This window comes from Grammomys surdaster, unplaced genomic scaffold (genome assembly GCF_004785775.1).
Source record: "Grammomys surdaster isolate TR1022 unplaced genomic scaffold, NIH_TR_1.0 126546, whole genome shotgun sequence".
In the NCBI taxonomy this organism is placed as follows: Eukaryota; Metazoa; Chordata; class Mammalia; order Rodentia; family Muridae; genus Grammomys; species Grammomys surdaster.
In genome coordinates, this window is record NW_021621338.1 from 3,549,910 (window position 1) to 3,575,595 (window position 25,686).

At 51.4% G+C, this 25,686-nt stretch overlaps 1 protein-coding gene across 3 annotated transcripts in view; it reads right to left on the minus strand.

Moving 5' to 3' along the window:
• Tns1 (tensin 1) overlaps positions 1-25,686 on the minus strand; it is a 158,163-nt gene that overhangs the window by 38,564 nt on the left and 93,913 nt on the right. For all 3 annotated transcript variants that reach the window (XM_028760681.1, XM_028760679.1, XM_028760680.1), the window contains one exon: positions 4,724-6,253. In XM_028760681.1, coding sequence (XP_028616514.1) covers positions 4,724-6,253 — 1,530 coding nt within the window. The remainder of the gene's footprint in view (positions 1-4,723; positions 6,254-25,686) is intronic.

The following is a 25,686-nucleotide window of genomic DNA, read 5'->3' on the forward strand; positions in this document are numbered from 1 at the left end:
AAGCTTGCTTCATTTCCATTACCTCTAAGAGCTCATGTGGGCTGCCCTGCTGTAGCCACTGGAAGCACATTCATGCCTCGGGGGCTTTGCACAGGCTGCTCCAGATAACGCAGCCCCTCGATGCCCAGTGAAGGCTACCCCAACCATCCCAAGCTCCTGCTCATCTTCCTCTTCCCTCTGGCACTCTCTGCTTTCTCTCTAAGGCATTTAGCCTTCCACTTAGAATGTTATAAGACTTTAGTGGCCCACTCTGCCATGAGGGTAAAGGCTTTATTTCTGGTTTATATTTTCCAAGATCCTAGACTACCAATCAGCTCAGATTAAAGCTCTCGTTGAAAGATGAACTGTGTGGGCCTTGATCGATCTCAGCCTTGAATGCAGAATGAACTGTAAAAGCTGTTTCTCAACTCAAGCCCTAATGCTCGATGCCAGGTTTCCATCCCATTTTTCTCCACCCTCCTTGGTTTTGTGAAGAAGTATCCAGACTTTTAGATGAGCCTCAATGCTCACTGGGCTCCCAGGCCCCTCTTCTGCGCAACATTCTCTCTCTCTTATCTCTTCCCTTGCCTACGTCCACCTTCAGCCCCTCCCCCATCTCTACCTAAAAGCATTCTCATGACACCGACCATTACAGGCAGCTTCCGATGCCTTGCTCCACACCTCAGCAACCACCCCCGCCCCATCCCCCTTTATCATAAAGCCACTCCAGAGAGTAGCTGCCAAGCTGTCTTCACTTCTCTTCCACCCCCTCCTGATCGTTCATGGCCTGGCTTCTGTCACCAGCACTCAACTGAAAATATGCCTTTGAAAATCCCCAGTCTACCTAATTGGCCAGCCTGGATGGGTTTCTCTCCCCACACCCCACCCCATGATCTCACCCTCACCCTCTCTCCTTTCCCATCTTGACTTTGAAAGACACACTGCACCAGGCTCCTGTCACCATCCTGAGCAGTCATACTTAGGTCCTGCTACACCTTTGCTTCCCTTGTGGGCCCTTTCCTGAGTCCTCTCTCTCTCCATTCCCCTCACACAGACCTTCTCCAAGTTCATAGCATTAACCTCCACCCTTGGGAGATGACTCTGGAATCTACAGCTTTTCAAATCATGCAGCTCTACCTGGAAAGCCTCCCTCATCTCAAACTGAATCCTGCAGTTACTTCCTGTCACATCAGCCTCTTCTATCTCACCCTGCGTTAAGGGTCTGAACTCTTCTGTTCACAAAGCCGTAGACCAGTTGTTCTCAACCTTTCTAATACTACAATTCTTTAATACAGTTCTTCATGTTGTGGCAATCCCTCAACCATAAGATTATTTTCATTGCTACTTCCTATCATTCTGCTACTGTTAGAAATTGTAATGTAAATATCTTCTGATACGTGGGATATCTGATAATACAACCATGTTAAAGGGTCATTCAATCTCCCAAAGGGGTCACAACCAACAGGTTGAGAACTACTGCCTGAATATACATCCTGAATATACCTCTCCACATTGGTCTATCTGTAAGCCATTGGCTGTGCATCATCTAGTCTCAATCATGCCTGAAGTTGGTACTCTAATCCAAGACTCCACCACCAGGGCCATCTGATAAGCACCTAGCATCTTCCAGATCAAAGTCGTCCTGCTTTGCTGCCTTCCTGCTAGGGCTCGCCAGACACATCTCCAGAACTACCATTCTGATCACGGATCATTCTCCAGACTAAACTACCTCATGATTTCTTATGTCGTGCTCAACACATCCAAGTACCTCTGTCTGAAATTTAAGAGCATCCTAAGGCAGGATGACAGCTGCCCTTCCTGTTCTGTAACCACTCACCATTCTGCAAACATGCCTTCTGCCGACGGTGAAGCCACTCCATCCAGAAAACTCACTTTCAAGACTATAACTCATCATGACTGAACTGTATGCCATACTCCACTCCACTAACATCTCTAGACAGTAATCATCTCTCCATTTCTCTCTCATGGACTTGTTTCCATAATTCTTTTATTCCCCACCCCCACCCCAAGAGCTGAAGACCAAACCCAGAGCCTTGTGCTTGCTAGGCAAGCATTCACCACTGAGTTCTTATTACAGATAACTTCATCCTAAAATTCTAGCTCTCGCCTCTCTCCTAAACCTGACTCCTTAAGGATAAGAAATGCATCTGTCTTCTAATATGTGCTGAAATCTCCACCTCTAGAGGCACTAGATATAGATCCAACCAATCACAGAGTCAGTAGCATGAGATACCTCACTTGGACAAGCCCCCACCACCACCTCAGATCCTTAATTCCTTCTTTTCCTCTTACTGCCCCGGCAGGGCGATCCAATCCAATGTCAGATGACAGTGGTGACAGCGGATGACTGTCTTTATTTTGTTTGCACTACAGGTTTCTAGTTAAAGAAACTGCTACTGCATTCTCAGAGCTTCACATGGAAAGACAGGAGGGGTGGCTGGGCCCACATGCAACGAATCAGGACACAGTACTGGGGCATGGAGACCAGCCAAGGAGCAGAATGAAGATGGGAAGAGTAAACCACAGGAGAAACCAGGTCAAGGTCATGGCCTTAGGGAGGCTCTCCCGATCTGAGCTTCCCAGGTAACTCAATGGATTCTCACGCTTCAGCTCCTGGCAGCAGAATGTAAAAGAAGCCAAGAGATCCAGTGTGCTGGATGTCTATTCACCCTGGCTCCCAGACTGTTCTACACATTGGTTCTTCCTGGGCCTTTACTTACATAAGCAAATGAAGAGTCACTAAAAGAATGATCAGGATACTGTGAAAGCAGACCCTTCCAGCACAAGAAACCTGTTCCTACAGTGCATGGACCAAAAGAGGAATTGTATAGCCTCGGTGACCAGATAAACTGCCCCCTTTGTGCAGCCCAGCTTATTTCCTGGCCGAGTCACTCATAGTTGATGGAGATTGGTAACAAGGTAAGGGAACAGAGACAAGGTGCCAACAATATTCTTCTTCCTCACGGTGACTTCAAGGCAACCAACACCTGAGTGGCTACAAAATACAGAAGTGGGCAGTGAAGCTTTCAGAAGCTGGGAGGAGAGAGAGCCAGAACAGAGACCCACTCCAAGATGGCCCTCCTCCAAGGCTATTAGCAAGATATGGGGCAGGGTTCCAGAAGGGGTAGCAAATCCATCCTGCCCCTTCTGTCCAGAAGTCTCCTGGATCTGCTCATCATTACACTGGGGTGTCACTGTCCCAGACAATGTCAGAGTCTGCCATTGCTGTATAAACACTGGGAGAATGACACATTGAGGAGCTTGGGTGGCCTTTCTCTCTCCGAAGTAAAGCTGGTAGGAGACAATTGCTGCTGACAGAGTGAGCAAGAGGGTAGCCTAAGTCAGATACCCCATCTGGACCACCACACTGAGTACTCTGCCCCAGAGACACAGAGATACAGGCCTCAGACTTTGAGGCTCTAGTAAAGCAAAGCTATCAGCCTGAAAAAAACAGCTCTCCATGGAGGCAAGGCCCCAACGGCCACTTTTTATGGTATAAATACTTCCACTATGTCCCACTAAAAGCTGTCACAGAGTGCAACCAGGGAGGTGTCGGGGAACGGGTTCCTCATGCTGAAGTTCAGGAGGAGGGTGTTCCCACCCCCATACCCAGCCTTGGGCCCAACCCAAGAGCAACTGGTTTGCTGAACTGCATCCTCAAACCAACATCTATCCTTTCCAGGGAGGGCGTCACCTCCTGCCTTGCAGCTGGCATGGTGACTCAGCTGCCCCTAAATTTAGGAAAAGTTGCTGAGGACAGAGGCAGATGGCTGGCTTCCTCTTCTTCCTCAAGATACCCCACCCTGTCAGCAGCCAGGCTGAGCTCAAGACTCACCTTACTAACACAGTCTCTAGGCCATCCTTGTCTGGGTTTCCCTTCACAACCAAGGCAACCATTTTATTATATTTTTTTAAATTTCCTACACACTCTGGCTGTGAGCAGAAGTGAGACCTCTATTGGGTTTTGTACAGTTGTCCCTCACGACCTGGCTCCTCACCACTGGCTCTTCCCTGGCCTTTCCCCCAGCAGCTTCCTCTGCAGATCGCTCTCTGGCATCGCCCATAGAGAGTAGGACTTAACAAGAACTTACAGAACAGCTGAGCAAGGAAGATCTTAGGCTTACCAAGGACAAGACTCCTGATGTACCCATCATGGTGAACATCAGACAGAGCCCCACTGTTTCAAGGCATTCTCACAGGACTCTTGAGATGAGCTTAGACCTAAAATCCTTTCCCCTCCCCCACTTCTCAACAACTGTCCCAAGGCCCTGAACTTTGGGGACAGTGAACATTTTAACAGTGGCAGAGTCTCCTTTCTGCTTAAAACGTCGATCCCTCAAGTCACTGCCTCCAGAAAGCCTCCCATGATTGACGTAGGTAGTAAGTTTTATACTGAGACCTTGGCTCTGCTGTTACTGCATAATTTGCCCTCTGTTAAAACCATCTGGTTTCCTATTACGTGACCAAACTGCAAAGTCCCCTAGTCATGGAGAGACACTATTCTTTGAGTCCCAATGCCTAGCTTGGTGCCTAATAAATGATCTTTACAGGAGGGATGGCTGGGTGCACACTCCCAAAGACCTCTCCAGGGTGAAACAGTATTGTCAAAAACCCCTAGCCTCTGCTGTGCTTGTCTTTCCCTCTCCCCCAGTAGACAACAGAGACCAAACAGGGGAGGGGATAGGGAATAGGGAGAGGTTTCCCAGGCCTCCAAAGCTGTTACCTGCTACCCGATGGGCTACCAGCCCTTCCAGGTTCAGCGGCTCTTCCTCTGGAGTTCGGGAGGGATCTGAAGTAGTTTCCTTTGGTGGGAGCTGGGGCTGAGTGATGAGACCAGGGAGGGAGGCTGGGGGCTCCTGATGCCCCGCAGAGCTATGAGGGCTTGGAAGGAAGGTGGAAGAGGCTGGACTTTTTGGACGGAAACTCTGGTTGGATCCAGCTGGATGCAGCTGATAATCATAAGGTGAATAAGACCTGCCAGAAGAGACCAGCTCCGGGGTTCCCAGGGAATGTCCACTGGGGATATAGCCAGATCGGGACTGGGTCAGTGGGTGGGACTGGCGGGAAGACCCCAAGAGGGGCTGGGAAGAGAGTGGGGAAGCCCCTGGCCAGGCCCCAGGAACACTCTGGGACTTATGAAGAGGGACAGCAGCGGAGGCTGGTTCCAGGTCCAGCATCAACATATTGAGTGCCTCGATGGACTGCTCGATCTCCTGCTGGGATGCTGCCCTTGGGAACTCTGGGAGAGCGGGTATGGGGGTCTCTGCTGACAGCTGGGGGCTAGGCTTGCTGCGGGCAAGACTCTGCAGTGGGGATCTCTCCTGCTGGTGGGGAGGTGGGTGGGGCTGCTGCTGCTGCCATGAATTCAGACCCCTCTGGACAGCCTCTCGGCTACTGCCCCCACGGGCTGGAGCTTGGGGCAGCTGGGGCTCCACATCTGGAAAAGACTGGGATCGGAATAGACCACTGGGGTCACAGCCACAGTGGGTGCTGGTCACTTGTTGTGACCAGGCTGGGTAGGGTCCCTCACGCTGGTAGCCAGCTAAACCCTCCTGAGCAGAGTAGGAGGGTCGAATGGGGGCCGAGTGACTGCTGTGAACAGGTACCACCCGGTTGGCAGCCTCATAGGGGTAGCCTCCACCATTGAGCATAGGTTCTGTGGAATAGGGTTTGTCCAGACCATTAGTCAGTGGGGACAGGGTCTCTGGGTAGCCACCTTCGCTGGTGTTGGTGACCCCATCCAGGGAGGACAGCGTGCCCATGCTGCCTCCACTCTGCCCGTCCTGGATGGGCAGCTCATCATCCAGAATGTCCGTCTCCCGCTCAGACGCCAGGGCCCCACCGTTGACATGAACCTGGGCTGGGACAATGTGGCGGCCAGGGGAAGACACAGTCGGGCCCCCACCTGGGTGGGATCTGAGTTGCTGAGCCCGGTACATGGCGCCTTGCTTCTCTCGTTCTACACCAAAGCCACTTAGTAGGCGATCCAGCTCTTTCTTCTCCTGAGGACTTAGGGCAGCAGGGGCAGTGGTAGCCCCAGAGACTGGCTCATCAGTCTTGTCTGTCTTAGTGGAGGCTGTGGAGTTCCCAGAGTCGCTGCTCACAGACAGGGTGTGTTCCACGTGGTTGGGAGTGGCTGACAGAACAGGCTGTGCAGTAGTGACAGGCCCCGAACTGCCATTCAGAGAATCCTTCTTCTTCACTTTGGCATACAGGCTCCCATCCAATGGCCCTTGGGTGTGACCTACCACTTCTGCAAGGACAGCAAGGGAGACAGCAGGCAGCACATGTCAGCAAAAAGCAGGAGCAATCATCGGTTATATTTTCCAAAAAGGAGCTAAAAGACCCCCATTCCCTGAACCCCAAACCTCTTCTTACTACCCTGCAGATGGCAAAGAGGAAGTACACCAGTGGCCCTGGCCAAGTTTTTGGAGAGAGTCCTCACTTGCACTCAGCTTCAAGCAAGGTATAGCATAAGATTGACCAGACTGTACCAGGCCAGTGCCCAGCTGTGGTACACTGCCAGCTTCCAAACCAGAGAGGCACAAATTACTCCATGGGCCTTAGCAACCTTCTTTTAATATGAGGGTGAGCAGCTAGAGTAAAGCATTCCTTGCACAAGAATGAGGAGCTGAGTTCAACCCACATTAAAAACAAAACAGCCAGAGATAGATGAATTCCTGGGTCAACGAAATTGAACAGGCATGTTACTACCAGTCCAGTGAAAGACTCTGTTTCAAATAATAAGGTAGAGAGAGACTGAGGAAGAGACACTCGGTGTTGTCCGATGATCTCCATGTGCACATGTGCACACATGTACACACACACACATGAAATAAGATGGAGACAGTAATAGAATCATGTTGAATCACAGAAGACCAGTCCCTATTCACTGAACTCAGTACACTTCCAGCTGAATAAGTTGATACCCTGCTCTGGTATCATGGTAAAACGTCAGCTAGTAGAAGGCATGACTTCTGTTACCATGAGCACCACTCATTACTGAAAGGGGAAATCCTGAGCCTGCTCAGCCCCTACAGTACCCATTCAGGAAGTTTCCTCTACTCCCATTCCAGGAGTCCTCCCCTGGACTAGAGGCAGAAAGGCCAGGAGATGAGGCATATCCTCAAATAGAAGTACATGGAAGGTTTAAGTATGTAGACCCAGACCTCCCCTGAAGATAACCTTCAAGCAGGGGAGCCAAGGAGAGTCCCCGAGCACAGCAGGAAGCCATGTAAGACATGGAGGTACATACAAGAGACCCAGTCATTCCCTGGGGCGGGGTGGGGTGGGGTGAGGTGGGGCCCTTCATAGAGGGGTGCTGGAGAGCATCAGGGGTATTAGGGGCCTGGGCAGGATCCACCCATCCTCAGTGTTGGGCTGGGGAGTCACAGTTAAGGCTAAGACAAACTGGCCCTCGCCTTCCACACTTTAGCTCAACACAAAGAATTTGCCAGAACAGTTCAGACAATGTCATTCTTCCCGCCCACTGTCACATTTCCAGAAGTTTCTCCATATTTTCCCCAGAGCACTGTTCCATCCTCATGGACCCCTAGTCCGTTATCAACAGGCTTAGTGCAGGACATCTAGGCCAATAAGGAAAGGAAGGAGAATCAGAATGGGACTGAGGACCTCTCCCTGCCCCAAAACAAGCCTTCCGATCCCTGCAGCTCCCTGAATGGGAAGGCTGGACTTCAGTACTTCAGTACCCATGCCAAACAGGAAAAGTTCTGTCCCTACAGAGGAGGGCAAGGGAAGGGCTAGGGCTAGGCCAGAGCAGTAGTGGAAGTATCTTCAGTATGAAGTCCTAGGGGTGTCTTTTGTCTGCAGAGTAGCTCTGGGCACCCCTCAAGGGTAACACTTTCTCTGAAAGGAAAAAGTGAGTGTTGAGTGGCCTAGGGCCAGAGGGCTGACTCAGAAACAAGGGCTGCCCCACCCCCGCCCAGGCAACTCAATGACTTCACACCCTAAGGAGTCAGCAGCCCAGCCCCAGCCCTCCCACCACTTCCCCCACCCCCTCATGCCTCCTCCTGACTCTCCAGTCCAGACCCTAGGTGGCAGAGGAAAAGACATTTCCCAAAAGGATGGAGGGAAACAAGAACACCGCCCTAACTCCAGCCAGGATCCCCCAGTCATACACACGCCATAGAAGTCAGTCAGTCAAACTTGGCAAGATGTGCCCACCAGATGCTCACAGAAGGTGGGGAAGCACAGTGGGAAGCAGGCTCTGTGTACATGTCCAAGCCCCAGGTTCTGCTAGGATACAGGGCCCATCTCCATGTGTGAGATATGCTACCAGGCACTTAACACAAGCCATATTGCAAGTCCTTCAACTCAAGTAGGATTATGCCTCAAGGAAAGATGGAGAAACAGAGGCACACATTGGCAAAAGAACTCATTAAAAATATGTGGTACCTGTCAAAACCAGGCTCTCGGTGAGAACTAATTTACTTTAATGAACATGAAATCTGGATTCCACAACTATTTTCTAACATTACTTACTTGCACTCAAGGCAGGGGGTGAGGGGGCGGAGGAAGGGAGGGAAGAAGGAAAAGAGGGAAAGAGAGAGGGAGGGGGACAGAGAGGGGTGGGGAATGAACACATAAAAGTCAGGACTAATCCAAAATAAATATTTGAATTTAAAGCCACAAACACTTCAAGAAATACAAATGATCTTGCTATACCCAAGAATTATCCCTCAGGCCAGAAATGAGAGCCACTGAAAACAAGCCCTCTTACAGAAGCTTATGGCCGAAAGCAGTGATCAGGCAACCACAGAACAGGCATGTCACAATCGGTGTGCCTGTGCCCACAGGCCACCGGCCACCAGCCACCACATGCCACTCAGGAGTTCTCAGAGATGCTGGCTAGACAGCACAGCCACACCTTCCACACATGCCCTGCAGGTCCACAGACCAACAACTCTGTCCCCGGGTCCCACGGAGGCTTTAGAACCTACACGGCAACTAAACAACACAGGGCAATTCTGCCCAACAGCCCAGGCTCCCAGGGCTACGGCCTGAGGATGCCACCAGCCTACCCTGGGCCAGACTCCTAAAGGAAACTGGAGCCTGGATGGCTGCCTCTCTGTCTTCCTTGCCTGTGTCTCCAGAGGAGTAAAGTACAGGCCAGGAGGCTTCCCTCTCTGGCCCCTCTCTGGCCCTGTCTTTCTGAAAACTGACTCCCTATTTCCTGGCTGCACCCAGAGGGGACAAGTACCAAAGAGCTACCCTTCCCAGGGATTTCTGAGGTGGTCTCTGGAAGGTAGGTCCCTTGGACCAGTAGGCAGGAAGAGTTGCCTTCCCTCCTGTGAGCCTAGACAGATGCAGACCCTCCATGGAGGGTACAGAGCAGATGCTATCTATCATATCTCTCTAGCCAGGGTTCCTCTATAGGCTCTACACAGCCCCACCTGTCCTACCCTGAAGCATCTTCACTCAGCTATGAGAGCCACTGATGACGGTCCATTCTGAGAACATCTGGACCATACCAGCATCTACCCAGGAGTTTGTACAAGGAGAGTGTTCCCCAAGGCAGGCAGGAGCACGCAGGCTGATTCTCACCCTCAGCACCTGACCTCTCAGCCCCTCCCAGCTCCTCCTTTCCCCTCCTAGCCAGGCCTCGCTCTTCATTGATTTTGAAAATGTCAATATTAAGCTTGTTCTGCCATGTAACTCATCTCACATTACTACTGAGCTATTGTTCGCTGCAACGTCCGGAATATCAACTGTCAAGCCGCTGAGTCTTACGAAGAAAATCGAAGAGGTGTAAATTATTTAATTAAATACTGTTTGCTAAATATAAATGAAGGCAAACATCTCTTGTCCTCCAGGAGGGAGCCAGTTGCTCCTGGCTGCCTAGTGCTGGCCAAAGAGGCCCCACCCTCCAGCTACCACAGAACCTTCCCTGAGTGGCCCTCTACCTTGTAACAAGGGCAAAAGCAAGGACATGCAGGCCTACCCGGCAGGGCTTCACTGACGGCCCAGCAAGCAGTTACTCAACCTGTGGAGCGCTCTTACGCTTCCTCCTCCTCTTAGGGACGTCCAGGTCAGTGCTGTCAGCCCCCATGCCAGGACACACACTCTCCGGCTCCCTCTTCCCACCACAGTCACATTAAAACCTATTTAGCAGGACCACAAGAAGCTGGAACACTTCTGAAGACTGGTTTCAATCCATCAACGCAGGAAGGGCAAAAGAGAAAGGCAGACACCAGAGGATAGGGGTGGGATAAAACGATGGCAGGGGGACAAGAGGGGCCTGTGGGAGCTTCGGGGAGGGGACTACGGCTCCTTAACTGAGAAGCCACCACACTCAGCTCATCTAAGGCCCATAGCAACACAAGTGTTTCAAATAACTCCACCTGAAATAGGAAGGAGTTCATGACTCAAAGAGAGCTGGCAGAGAAGGGTCTAACTGGTAAGGGTCATGGGTCCTGGTCAGGTGACAACACACTAGAAAGATTAGTAATACCAGATACCCAGATTGCCATCAGTCCTGGACAGTAAGCCCCCAGGCTCCAGAGCAGGCTGGCTGGCCTCTGCTGTCACAGGTTGTATCCCGTCCATTTCTCCGGGCAGTTGAAGAGTTCACAGTGGAATCAAGGCCTTGCTCTAGTCATGCCATCTGGTTCTCTCTCCTTGCTCATTCTAGCAGCTCCTGGGAGAGGGACTCAGCCCTGGATGCTGGAATTGGTTGCATGCACCAAGGGGCCCTTGCTCCTCTAGGGCAGGGATCCAGATGGGCGAGTCATAGTTTTGGAAAGATCTGAGGAAAATCCCCAGCTGACTTGGATGTGGACCCACGAGCTGAGGCTCCCTCCCAACAGCACCCTGTGAGGAGATACGCCAGGCACTAAGGACAGTACCACCACAGGCCAGGATAAAGACAGGGCAAGGTACATCCGTCTGATGCACAGAACAGGAAAAAAGGAACGGAGAGTGCTAAAGCTAAGCTAGTGTTTGGGGAGTGTTTTCTAATTCTGATGCTCATAAGGACTCTTCCAGGGGTTATTAGGAATGTCGATCCTCGGGCCTGTCTGAAGGAGTCTGACTGGGAGGCCTGAGCGAGGGCTGGCCTCAGCACTGTAAACATGCTATTTGTAGCTTTGGGATCTGAGATTTGGACCCAAATGTGCAGCAGGGAGATAGCATTTGTTGAGCCATAGAGACAGACAGCCCAGCCTTGGCGAGTATGAGGTGCTGGCCTGACTGGCTTTAAGAAAGTCTCCCCCTTTGTAAGGAGGACCCCCAGAGGAGAAACCCAACCTGGGCAGCCAGCAGGTGTGTCTGAAGAGTGAATGATTTGTGAATGGTTTCAAGATGGGCCCTGAGTGATTAAAAAGTCCTTTGGGTTCATGTCAAACAAATAACGATTCATTGGAAAACATTACCCAAAGTAGCATTGACCACCTGATGGGTAAGAAAATCAATGCAGTGCCAAGTGGAAGAGGCACTGTGCCCACCCTGGACACTGGAAGTTTAGAGGTAAATAGAGTTTTGTGCAGAGGAGTCTGCACCCCTTATAAGTAAGACAGGAAGCACAGTGATAGTGCAGCACTAGTCTCAGCACTCAGGTAGCTGAGGCAGGAGGTTGTTGAGTTTAGGGCTATCCTGGGCTACACATTGAGTCTCAAGAAAGAAAAGTAACACTGGAAGATAGATTAAGAGTGGTGTGTGAGGATGGGCCAAGAGGCAGCTGGGAAGCAAGCTTGGGCTGTGTTCCACCTTTCTCCACAGACTGTGGACCAGTCATGGAGCTGCTAAAGATTAGGGCCAAGGCATGGAATGGGTAGCATGTGGTAACCAGCAGCAGGGACTGGTAGTGACCAGGAGGGCCACGGTGATGTGGCTCTGAACGGAGGGAAAGTATGCCTTCCTCCATCACCACACCAGGCACACCCTTCACTCAGAAAAACAGCCCCTACCTTAAAACAGCCTTGTCAGCTTGCATCAACTACTTAAGCCACTTTGGAGCAGCCTCCAGTCTGCACGTGAGGGTCTGGATGCTTACTCAAGCGTTTGCTGAGTGGCAGCATTCAAGAGCTAAGCCCCTGGAGCAAGGCCTGGCACACCCAAGCACACTCTCTCCTTCCTCTGTTCTCTGCTTTCCATTTTCCAGAAGCTCCCTTACCGGAGGGTGAAGCCCAGCCCTCCTGATGGACACACCAGACCCTTTATCGTCTGGCCCTGCTTGCCTCTCAGTCCTCCTCTTTGCTGCCCTCAACACCCGGCACAGCCTCTACTCTATTCTCACTGGGCTATTTCTGTGCTCTTCTCTGGCGTGCGGCACATGCTGTTCTTCATTCTCAAAGGCCCTTCCTTGCCCCGTTCCTGAGGCTCCTGACCCTTTGGTCTCCTCTTTCAGACCCAGCGGCAACTTCTTTGGAGCCTCTCATGGGTTAGGCCATTTCCACTGGCCCTGAGACTCATCTGCCCTGTGAAGCCAACACACACTGCTCAGTCACTTCTCACAACTGTGCCTGTCTTCTCCAAGAATCTGAGTATTTCCCAAAGAGGGGTCTCTAGCTTCTCTCTCTAACACTGGTACCCACATGGTGCCAGATGCTATGTGATCTATATGAATGGAATCTATATGTACTGGAGTTCAATGTAAACCTATAGGATATCTCGGTGGAGAATACAACCTGCACATATCAGGGACTCCCATAATCCTACTTGCCTTACATTTAAGAAGCCCCCAAAAACTTGGATAATTCTGCCAATCGCCAAGTGTCTTTGTCATAAAACCCGGTAGACAATCAGGAGTTCTAGGTGGACCCCAAGCCATCCCCAAAAGATCCTCCCTAAAAAATATCACAGTGAAAGCATTCATAAAGCAGGGATTCCTCCTCTTTCACAGCATAGGTCAAGTGACCTGACTTAGGCATAGCCTAACTAATAGACTGCCCAAGTCACACTACAGGCCAGAGGACAGTCACTTTCCTAAGCCAAGGACATCTTGGGGTATCTGATGAAATTCTACATTTTTTTTAATGCACATCCATTTTGCTTATAGGTTAGGGAGGAAATGAGCACTTTAAAGTCTACCAATGGGCCCCAAGTGAAGACATGTTCATCTAAAACTTGGGGTGCTGTTTCTGGGGTATGCAACAATCAGGACTTGTGTGAAGAATACAAGCTCCATGTAAAAGAGGAGGCCACAGTGACAGGAGGCAAGCATTTGGACAATCTAGAAGCTTCCTGCCCAGAGTACCCCAAAAGCTTTACCCAACCTACAGGAGACTGAAGAGACCAAGAAGAAGCACTGTCTATGGCCCAACAACATCAGGGGCTCCTAAAGTGGCTTGGCCTGGGTGGCAGGGACCTCCTGGGCTCAGTGGCCAGCCTGGCTTCTACCTGGGTAACTTCAAATCTGCAGCCATCTAAGAGGATGTCAACTCAGGCTGAAGAGAACTCTGGGAATTTCTACAGAGAAATGAGCAACCTCTGGGGCCTAAAGACCAGCAGAATGAGAGGTTGCAAGGCCACACCCAAACCTCTGAAGGGAACCAGAGAGGGGACACAGCCTGGAAAACCTGAAAAAGAAGGCACCGGCATGCACCAGTCAGGGGATCTAGGTCCACTTAGTGAGCTGCCCATTAATATGATGTAGACAAGCTTGGGACCTTGGGTTCCTGTAGGTTGGGGACAGATGAGCCTGGGTGTGGCAAAAAGAGACCCCTGTCCTTTTTATCACCCTGAACAGCATGCATTTGACAGATCCCTTCATGTTTATAGAAAACAAGCAAGAGAGGACAGAATTTGGTTGCTGTGGTCTCTCCATAGGTTAAAGTTCTGTCCTCTGTGTGAATAACCTCACGGGCGTCACACACAAACCCACCTCCATGGATCCAGGAAGGGTGGGGTGCTGTCCCATCCTGCTGAAGCAAAAGAAAGGTCAAGAGGAGGTGGGTGATCCAGAGTCCAAAGACAGCATCTGGACTTCTGGCCATAAAGTCGAGAAGTCAACTTTGGAAAAAGAGAAAAACAGTAGCTCCTGTTCAGTTCCTCTGCTCTAGACTCGGGGTAGCTGAATTCAGACCCAGAGGAACTCAGGGTTGGCTAAGCAAAAGGAAGCCATTTTTAAAGCCTCAGACTTTTAGAGCCAAAAGGTCCACAGGCATCCACTCCCCTACTTTATAGGCTGAGGGTGATGCTCACAGGCTCAGGGGAGCAGAAGGTCACTTGGCAAGGAAAGACATGTCAAACTGACACCTGGCTCCATGACCGCTGTTCCTGACTCCATGATGGTTCACAGGGAGATGACTGGAATAACGGTACCCAAGAGAAGGAGAAGGATGACGGCACTCCAGCTCTAATAGGAAACCAAGAACTTCAAGGCAATACGATATATGGGGTCTAGTACAGTGATGGTGACAGATGTGTCCCCAGGCCTGCCTTAGGAAGGGCCTGAGGCACTGCTCCCACAAACCATTCTAATTGGATTCATGCCATGCCCTCCAGAGGGAGGAAATGGGAGGTGGTGGCTGTGACTTTCATTGTAGATTCTACCAAGCAGGGACCCTCCGTAGAATGCAAATGACCTACCCTAGTGACACATCAGGCGGTGTCTACAGGACAAATGTGAATCTCCTTGGCCAGACTCCTCCTGTCTTGTCCTAGGAAGAAGTCCTGGCACCTGACTCCCCAGCCTGGTGCTGTAACCAGAGCCTAAAGCACCCACTCCCCACCCTCGCCTATCTGAGCACCACATAGTCCAGGCACATTCAGGATGGTAAAAATAGCTACCAAGTCCTCTGCCAGGCCAGGATGCTGCCTGGGCACTCAGCGAGAGCCCTGGCCAGAGAAAAAGCAGAGTAGCTAAGAGTCTGGCCAATGAAGATGGGGAGAAAGCCATGAAAAAGAGCACTAAAGTCAGCTCTGGGGAATCCCATAGTTTCATCTTCAAAATAGGGGAGTGCCCCCAAATGATACTTTACAAGCCACCTATGGTAGGTTCCTACGGCGTTCTCTCTGCCCACCCCATTCGACTCAAGATGAACCATTTCCCAGAGAGACCAGACAACTCAGATCTACCATGCTCCTCCACCTAGCTAACCTTTCCACCAAAAGCTGCAGCCATATCATGTCCCAGAGAGCGTCTCCAGAGGGGACAACAAGCAAGGTTGACACCCTCCGGGTATCAGGTCAGAGAGGCTCTGGGCTCCAGGCAGAAAGCCCCCACCCCAGGTCCAGCAGAGAGCTACACAGGGGACACAGAGAGACAGCCGCACAGCCGCACTTACCCTATGTACAAAGCTGAGAAAGGCTGTGGGAACACTCTGATTTGTCCCCTCTGCTTCAAGTTTCAAGTAATTTCCTGCCCGGCCAGCCGGCTACAGTTCTCAGGCTGAGTGTCCTCCTCAGGCTCCCTGGGACTGTCAGGGGTGGGAGGAGCCAGTGCTGACTGGCCCTGCACACACACACACACACACACACACACACACACACTCCCTCCCTCTCTCCACTTTAGCTCTCTCTCTCCCCCTCTCGGCTCAAGCTCACTCTGGCTTGTAGGAAGCCTGTGGGATCAAACTCTGTCTGTAATCCCAGCCAGCTGGGTCCCCTGGGTTTCACTTATCATCCTGCAGCTATGCAGCTCTTGAATGACATCACGGTGGCTTCCCCTCCAGCCTGGCCCTGCTCTGAGTCCCAACCCAGGCCCAACCTCAACCCCAGCTCAACCTGCCCCAGCACAGGGGTTTGGCTCCAGCTTCCCAGACCAGACCAACCAAGCCCCAGTCCCCAACCAAGGGCAGCTCCCAACTCCAGAAAACAAGGGGAAAGTCAGCCCCCACCTCCACCCCGCCCACTCCCACCACTCCAGAGCAAAGGGATGGGCAGGGCTACCAGACCTTGGGAGAAAGGAGCATTATGTGTGTGACTGAGATTTCTTTCTCCAATTTTTCCACATTTTTCCCACTCCCAGCAAACGGCAGGCAGAGCAGATGACAGACAACTCTCCAGCTGCCTCGCAGTAAGGTGGAAAGGGTTTTTTCCCCTCCCCCTCCCACCCCCACTCCTACCACCTCCAAGCAGAGTCTAGGAGCCAGGACACTTCCATGGCTTACAAGAAAAAGAAACGACTCCACATGTCATAGAGAGGGCCAGGGTGCCGCTGGACAGAACTCTGGGAGGGAAGCACAAGTCCCAACAGCTTTGGCTTCTGGCCACAGACCGAGTGAGGCTGCTCAGAAAGCCGGTGGGTGTCTGACAGGGGTGCCTGCAAACACCTGGATGCAGCTATGTAGCTCCTGAATGACATCAAGAGGCTGCCAGCAGGACTGTTAGTGTCCTTGGTTGCCCTCTGTGGTGGTCGTAAGTATCAGGACCACTTTTCTGAGGGTCCCACTTTTCAGGATGCCCACTGTCATCCTCAGCCAGCCAGATGTGTGGCCAACCACTTAGCAACACACAGCCAGGTGCCTGACTTGCCCCTAAAAGGTGAAATCCCAGAGGACAGCCTCAGGACAACAGGTCCCTCTATGCTTGTGACTTATTAGGATCTTAGCTGAAACTGCCAACATAATTCTCAAGGCAGTCAGGACTTGGTTTCTCTCCTGAAAGGTTCCCCCACTCTCCTCCCGTGACCCTGTTCCTTTGTGACCCTTAGGTGATTCCATTGCTCAAGGCTGTAGCAACTTTGTGCCTGCCCTTGCAGCTGAGGAGGGAAAGAGCCTGCCAGAGGAAGGTCATCGATCTTTCCAGCGCCCACTGTGTTCCAGCCATTACATACTAGCTGCTTTCCTGCCTCCCATCGCCTCTGCTCCCTAAGAATATCAAGGAAATATAAAGGAAGGAACAAAACATTCTCCTACTTGGGCCCCAGTAGTATGTCCCCTGCCCTGTCTTCACTGATGACACGGCTGGGCAAGCAAGGTGAGCAGCCAATGTCACATGCCAGCGTTTGTTTTTGCAGACTAGAAATCAAACCCATAGCCTTGGGTGTGCTAGGCCATTCGCTCTACTCAAGCTACAGCCTTGGTCCTTGGACTTTAACAACTCACTAAAAATAGGAAGGGAGGGGCTAGAAAACGTATCCCATAGCTGGAATTTCCACACTGGGAGAGACCATACTCTACAGGGACTACTGCAATGGCCCTCTTGCCATCACAGAACCTCCTAGAACTAACCAACAAAGCCCAGGCTCCTGAAAGGGTTAAGGAACCCCCATGGACATCTCTGTCCCCACCCAGCCCCACCACAACAGCAGCAGCCCAATTTGATTTCATCTGCCCATCTGAACACCATCTGTAGTAGTTTGTGAATTACTAAAATAAATTTAACTTAAACCAGTTCTGAGTACCAAGCCCCATGAGACCACAGACTTGCTATGTGAGTTATACACATTTTTCTTTTCCTTTGATTTTTTTTAAAAAAAAATCTTTTGATAACTGATCTTATGTAGCCCAGGCTGGTCTTGAACTCACTATGCGATGGCCTTGAATTCCCGATCCTCCTGCCTCTGCCTCCTAAGGGCTTGGATGAGCGATGTGCACCACCATGCCTGGCTACCTTTTTCTAATATATATTTTCTAATATATATCATAATATAAATACTTCTGAAGTCAGTTCATAAAGAACCAAGCAGCCTAGCCCATGGGCAGAACCATGGAAACAGTAGGTACAAGAACAAGTACAAAGTATGACCCCCAACCAAACGGCCTTCAGAAAGCAATAGATGTCCCTGGGGAATCCTCTAAACACCCTGACTGGCTGGACAGCCTTCCCTGGGGAGGCTAACACAGGACTGAAGTAAGTTCGAGTCTACCTTGGGCTACATAGTTTGGTCCTTGTCAAAAGAAGCCAGGGGAAGAGAACAAGGTAAGGATAGAGGGAGGGAGACCCTGGCTTCAGGTCCCACCTTCCCCCTCAAAAGACAGAACTCTTAGTGGCTTGAGAATCTGAATTTTAAAATGCCCTTATGGGCACGGCCAGGTTTGCCCAATGATGGTCCTCGTAGAATCAAAACCCTTCCTATTATGATTTTACCATTTCCCCACGAAAGGCCATCATATCTTTAAGGAACAGAAACAAGTACTCTTAGATCTCATTGGCATCATCTCTCAGGTGATTTTATGGTGTTCTTTGAGTATTTCAAAACAAACCAATGTCCTCCACGAGAGCCCTAGTGATAGCCAGGGTATACGATGTCCTCTGAGCTCCCTGGACAGTCCTCCCTCACTGGCTCATCTGTGTCACCTGATCTGCTCCCAGGGCCCCTTGTCACTCCCAGGAGGAGGATCTACAACAGCCCACATGAGACGAATGCTACCTTGTACAGTTTGGAGGAATGCTACCTTGTACAGTTTGGAAGCCACACTTTTTATAACACAGCCGAAGAGTACACTTAACCCCACTGCCTGTGTCAATCCACCGTCTGCTAGGGATGCAGCAAAGACAAGAGTGTCAGTAAATGACCCAGCCCCTGGAGAATGTGATGTCATCGAAACAGTGAAACTGCTCAGTACAGCTTTGCTCTGACATCTGTAGCAGCCAGCATTCCCTGCATCCACGAGGCAGCTCTGAGCATGATCGCTTTATCCACAAGTTCTAGACTCCAGAGGCAGGAAGACAGACCTAGAGACTGTTGGCTGCCTGCAGGTACCCGGGATACATCGAGTCCCCAGATTTGCTGCCACTGTGTGCAGCCATCCCAGGTCATTTCCTAGAATCACAGCACAGTCAGCCTGGGGACATCCTGAGTTCAGTGGCTGGTCCATCTGATCCCATCCATCCAACTCTGGGAAGTAGAGGTCCCCACAGATGGTTAGAGCCAGAGCCAAGATCACAATTCAGCCACTGACTTCTGGAAGGAAGTCACTCCTGCTGCCAGATCTGGGACACATGCACAGAGGGAGGTGGCTGGAGGGTCCTAGGAGCCCCACCCTAAACACACACACATATACAAGAACCATAAGCACCTCCAGCTGGCCTAATGGTACAAAGAGGGTGGGACACTAGAGGGCCACACTTCATTGGAGAAGTAGCTTCAGCCTGTAGGTTCAATTACTTCATCCTTCCTAGGACAGCCTTGGCCCAGTAAAGTCCGGATCTGGTGGGGAGGGAGCCTAGATTGCCATGGCTGCAACTTTGATAGGCTGGGTCCCTTCTCACTGTTCTGTTTCCTGTTTCTGTCCTAACCCTTCTCTCTAGTCACTGACAGGTGTAGAAGTATCTCCCTAGGCCTGGCTCTTGGCTCTTGTTCAGTGTTAGTGCCTCTCCTCTTTCTCTCTGTGTGTACACATGTGTGCATTTGGAAGAGTGAGTATGTACTTGTGTGCCTGTGAGTGTGTAGAGGTCAGAGGTCAATCTCAGAAGTCTTTTTCTATCTACCTTTTACTTTTGAGGCAGGATCCCTCACTGGCCTGAAATTCACCTAGAAAATGAAGGGGAACTGGTCATTGAGTCCCAGGGATCCTCCTGTGGCTGCCTCTCCATCACTGGGATTACAAACACCTACCACTGAGTTCCCAACAGCCTGGAGTCCAAGTTAGGCGCTTACTGCATGAGCTTGGCTGGCTTACTTCCCATTGTGGCAAAATACACAGAGGAAAGCTTGGAGCTCTAAAATGTCTTGCTCTAGGGAGAACTCAAGATCATCAAGGAGGCAGCAGGTGTAGTCGGGAGGAAAGGGGCAGGAAGAAGCATCCCCCACCCCATGACAGACACAATGTCAAGGTGCTGAAGGTGCAGGGAGTGAAAGAAAGGGAGAGAGGGAAGGACAATGGGAAGGGCCTGTTGTCTGAGCTGGCTGCAGCACTGAGGCTCTGTGTGTGTGTTCTAGAAGCATACTCTCAAAATGCCCTAGGACCCCCTCGCCCCCCACCAGCCCAAAAGACTAAAGAAGCACAGCTCAGGGATATAGAGGTAGGGCAGGCTATGGGAAGTCAGCCTTCTGGGGGTCTCCACACCTATTCCAGAAAGGCAGCAGGCAGAGCCCATCTGGGGATATGTTCCCTGAGAATAGGATAATATTACGCAGGAAGGGGACTGTCAGCTCCCAGATAGATTTATGCATCGGATAAAGGGTAGAGGGACATCCATAGCCCTTCTGCCTCAGCTCACCCACTGCTCCCAGCACAGACATGCTTCAGAAGTGCCTTCACCAGGGAAGGTGGGAGAGAAGGCAGAGAAGGACAGATGGGTTTGAGGAGCAAAGGAGACTGAATCAATGCCTGTGGCCATCCACCAAGTGTCCGTGCTTAACCAGGTGTCTTTCCCTGGCCTCCATAACTGCCTGCCGGATGCAGCAGCTAGGCACTAGCTCAAGATGGTCCTGGCCACATGTTCTTTCTGCTCCCCAAGACAAAGAACCAGCAAAAAGGAGACAGGGAGGCACATAGACAGGGCTTGGAGGCACCAATAGCAATCGGAGAAGACAGATGAGACCACGTGACATCTCAGAACTGCCCACCCATACACCAGTGAGTCAGCCAGTACTGAGGTCCCTTGAAGGGGCTCCCTGGGAACTGCATGCATTCCAAGGAGGGCTATGAGCTTGAAAGAATCACATAGCACCAACTCTGAGTACCCCACAGTCACATAAGGACCCAGCCTCATGAGTGGGCTAATCTCAATGCTTTACCCAAAATGACACAGCCTCTCAGCATCACAGATGTACTGGGAGCCAGAGAAGCTGTGTGTCTTTAGAACACAGCTTCCACTGTAAGGGCTGCAAGTCCATGTGTTTCAGCACATTAGAGGGGGCTACGAGGAATGGTCCATGGAGTTCTCTACAGAGTAATCTGGGGACTCAATACACAACAGGGAACTGTGTGGAGGGGTCTGTGGAATTTTTACATGATTGAGTGTGGGTTAGCAGCTGACACAGATGGTTTGTGTTCCCTTTTAAACCAGGCAGTTCCCTTCTGTGATGAGTGAAGTGACCCACCCCCAACCAAGCCCTCCACCCAACAGGGAACCTTCCTGGATGTGAGGCAGCCCCCTGGCCCAGCTCTGGCCCTTCCCGCCCTGGCATCCTACAGGGAGCACCTGTGGGGATTCAGTGGTTCCCAACCTTTGTTCATACAGAGGGGCTATGAGGGAGGAAGGGAGAGGAAAGATCTGAGGAAAGCTTTTGCTTTCATATCGAAGTCTGACCTCACTGGCCTGGAGGTGGGGGTGGGGGGGGCAGAACCAACATCAAAGAATGCTTGCTGCTGGCTTTTTCCCCCAAGCAATCAAAGCAACACACAGCAAAAGCCTCAGACAAGCGTCAGTGACAGCTGTCAAGACGAGGAAACTGGGCAGTGAAAAGTGGGAGCTTCAGCCGGCTGTGCTTCTGCTCACCAGACAAGGAGAACCCAGCTGGAGCCAGCAGGGCTGGAGGGCATCCAGCGCTGCCCTGGGAAGACCTATGTCCCTGTGGGAGAAGTTTTGGGTGCAAATAGTCTCGAGAAAGGAGAGAAGTGGGAACAGGGAGTCTGGAATGGAAGACAGTGCGTCCTCCTTACAGAAAGTGAGTCTTGTCAGGGAACTCCAGAAGTCGCTGTGTTCCTTCACAGACACTAGCCACAGTTACTCATGACACCCACACAGGTGCACGGGTGGAAAAATTCACCCCAAGTTCAAGAAAAGCCGCCCTGAGGCTTGGCAATGGTGGTGCATGACTGTAACCCCAGAACTCAGGAAGTAGAAGTAGGTGGATTTCTGTATTCAAAGCCAGTCTGCTCTACAGAGTAAGTTATAGGACAGTCAGAAAAACACAGAAACCCTGTCTCAAGAAAAAAAAAAAAGAAAAGAGAAAAGAAAAAAGGCACTCATTCCTGTTTCATACCCCAAAACTACAAGAGAGTTCTTCCAGTTATCAGACCTCCATCCTCACCTACAGCAAAAATCCATGCCCACCTCTGCCCTCCCCCCTCTAACCATACACTAGAGAGGCCTCACTCAGCAAGGTGTTATCAGATACCAACGGCAGCAGATGGGAGGTCACAGGCAAGAGTCCCCAGGGGTGACTGTGACTAGCCTTGGTTTGCTCCTCCGACCAGTGGGAGGTTCTTGGAGGCCTGCCCAGCTTTAGGAAGCTGTTCAGCCAGGTACTGATCAGCTGGGACACCTGTTTCTCCCCTCCTGTTGGTCCTGCCACTGGCTAAAGGCTCATTCTTCTGAGGCTATTTTCTGCCCTGGGGCTAGGACATAACCAGCGACTTACAGGAAGTCTGCAAATCCGCACCAGCCTATAGTGGTCCCAAAGGCCAGGCTGAGCAATAAAGAGGCCAATTTGTTTCCATCTGAGAAATGCTGAAACTTAATCCCTGAGCAAGCTGAGCAAGCTGAGGGCGCTGCAGTGGTGGCAGCTCCCCACCCACAGCAGAATTGGCCACCCCACCCCCACTTGACTCCCAAGCTGCCCCTCTGCAGCTGAGAATAGGAGAGGGCAAGAGAAACAGTGCCTTATCTCCAGCCTGGGAGGGGAATCCCCAAAAGATGAGGCAGCCAGGGGTACAGCCTGCATTTGGACAGTGAGCCAACACTGGACATGGAGCCAGAGGCCTGTTTCATATGGAGCTGGCATGGCAAGAAGGTGGCCTGATTCATTTCAGGAAGTATTACAAGGCCCCTTGGCTTTGCCATGAATCTCTAAGACACTGTCCTAAGACAGGTGCTTGCTTTCCTTCTCTCCATTTCGAAGATGGGAATACTGAGGCTCAAAGTCTGAGCACCTTGCCCAGGGCCAACAGAAGGCAAGATGCAGAGTGGGGACCCAAAGCAGTCCAAACTCCAACCCCATGTTGTAACCCTCTAGGTCCTGTCCACCTAGGGACCAGCCCTCCTGAGACTGAGTCCCTCCTTTCACAGGACACTCAGAGACACTTCCATATTCTTGGTAGAGCCAGACTGTTGTTGAAGCCCATAAGCTTCACATGGCTTTGGGAGATCTGGCAGGGAGGGGCAGGGAAAGGAAAAGGAGTCCGTCAGAAGAGAGAAATCACCCAGTCGGGGAGGGAGGCATCCAGAAAAGGACTGATCCTCTGCCAGACCTAGATCCCTTGAAACAATTTCCCTATAACAGCCCCCAAACTGTCAGTGGGACACTAAGCAGGCAAGAAGACTGACCCCAGAGGGTGAGGTTCCACAGCAGGAAGGGCCCAGCTTTGCAGCATGAAAGGCCTCTGGGAGGCCCCAGCATGGAGCAACTCCTTGATGAAGCTGCTGATGCGGAGAAGTGGCCAGGCCAGGCCAGGCCAGTCAGCTGTGGAGCTCCTCACCAGCAAGCCAGAGGCCAGACCCTGTGCACCAGCCCCAGGTGCCAGCACAGGCAAACATTCAGGATAGGGAGAGCAAGCCCAGGAATCCCCAAAGCAGGGAGGAGGGACACCCCAGTACTGAGAAACACACTCCAGAATCTATAAATAACACCATCCCCACTGAGACGCTGGATTCTAAGGCAGACTGAAGCCCCTTCTAGAGGTCAACAGCCACTAGAGATAGGCCATAACAACTGCTGCTGCCCAGGAAGTCTGAGGGCTCAGAGGTGTGTCCGTGGACATGACCTGTAAGTGCTGTTGGCCTGTTAGACAGAATCTACCAGGCAAGAGGTCATGGCTTGCTCTATTACAGCACCACCGAATACTCTCCTAAAAGGGGGCCTCTGAAAAACTGAAATCACAAGGCAGAAAGTATTTTCAACATCAGGGCGGCAATGAGCATCAAGGCCCAGGCTGAGGGACCCCAGGGAATACGGACCCACCCTCAGCAGCACACAGCATCTGCCCCATCGCTTGTTCTATACACCCTTACCTCCCACAGACCTACCGAGCATCCACCTAGGCCCAGCCTTCAGGAAAGCCCAGCTGGCATGATTGCTTTTCATTTCTCTTTCTGCCTCAGCTACCATGTCTGGCCTTGAGTGCTTTCCTTAACCTCAACTTTCTAGACTTTGACCAGTATCTGTGCCTCTTAAATCTGAGGAACGCTTCTATTTTCATTGGCAGGGTCCAGCCACATGCAGTCCCTCTGAAACCAGCTGCTTTGAGTCAAGAGGTCAGCACCTGGCTAGGACCCTTTCCCATCTGGCTGTGTATTCTCGGGGTAGCTGAGAAACTTATGTGACACCCCCACTCCTATATCCCCAAACATGCCCAGACTTGGCTTTCCAAACCCCGGGTCTAACTTGGTGCCTACCACTTATAGTAAGTGATTGATTAAGAAGTGTGGGAAGAGATGGGGGGAGGAAAGGGGGCAGGGAGGGAAGGAAGGAAGGAGGGATGTCAGGACTGATGGAGGACAGAAGGATGAAAGAGGGGAAGATGGATGAAAGAAAGGATGGGGCATGGGATGATGAGGCAGGGAGGGTAGAGGAATGGCAGGGGAGGAAAGAGAAAGTGGAAGGGAGGATGGATGGATAGAAAGCATATTTGATGGATCAGAAAAGATTGTGAACAATGGGAACTTAAATTCCATTTCTTAGCTCTGACTGGAGATGGTACGCTGGGCCAGGGCTGGCTAACCTGCATTCACTCATCTCCCGGTCTGACAGGAGAGGAAGAAAAGCAGAGCCTGAGGGGACAGAGTACATGTTCCTTGTACCCAGCCTCTATCTGAGCACTGGGCCACTGGCAGCAGGCTTGGCACTGCTTAGAGTGTGGCTCCAGCCTTCCACCTCCACCCGATGGCGGAGATTGGGAGACCAAAGACTCATTCAGCAGGGAAGGGATCGGCTTACCCATGCTCCGGACACAGGCTGCTGCCCAGGCCTGCCAGCAGCAGTGCAGGGCAGGCCAGCGGAGGGACCAAGGGCACTGGGACAGGACAGCCTCAGCCTTCAGGGAGCAATGCTAGGCAGGTGGCTGGCAGATGCCGGGTCGTGGGGGTTGTGTCCTCTACCCACAAGGTCACGCCAAGCTTGCGTCTGATTGATCCAGCATATTGGAGAAAACTCCTCGTTTGAGGGATTGAAAGAGGAACCCAGAATCCTCCCAGGACCTACTTCATCAATATGAATGTCAATGTTACTACAGATATCCCCCAATTAGACCCAGCCCTAGCACCTCAGTGTCTCTCTGCCCAAGGGGGCCAGGAGGACAAGGCCAGTCTTCCTGCTATGGCTGACCAGAAGACATGTTACCAAATGGCTCACTCAAACCTTTCCTACCTGATCTAGGTCCATCCCACAGAATGTGACATATCAAGGACAGAGGCTTCCATCGACAGCTTTGCATTCCCTCCTCCTCCTCTTCCTCCTCCTCCTCCTCCTCCTCCTCCTCCTCCTCCTCCTCCTCCTACCTTGAAGTCACAGCCCAGAACTAGCCTCTCCAATGCCCAGTGAACATTTCCTAGCAAAGTTCAGCTTGTATCTCAAGCTCAACAGTAGCCTGGGTTATGGTTTGAATCTGGAATGTCTCCATATAATCATGACTTGAATGTTTGGCCCCCAGATTGTGGATTATTTTGAAGACACAAAATAATCTACAGATTATTTTGCTAGAGGTTGGTCTTTGAAAGTGATGCCACTCCTTGATCCAATGGTCTCAGCCTTTGGCTCCACCCCCATGAATGGGTCCTCTCCCACACTACCCCCTCTCCCATTCCTGCCACTATGGAAGAGCTGTCTCTTACCACCACACCATCTCCATCATGATGGAGCCAAAACCCCTTCCCTCTATAACCTTTATCTATCAGGTATATTAGTCTCCTCTCTCTCTCTCTCTCTCTCTCTCTCTCTCTCTCTCTCTCTCTCTC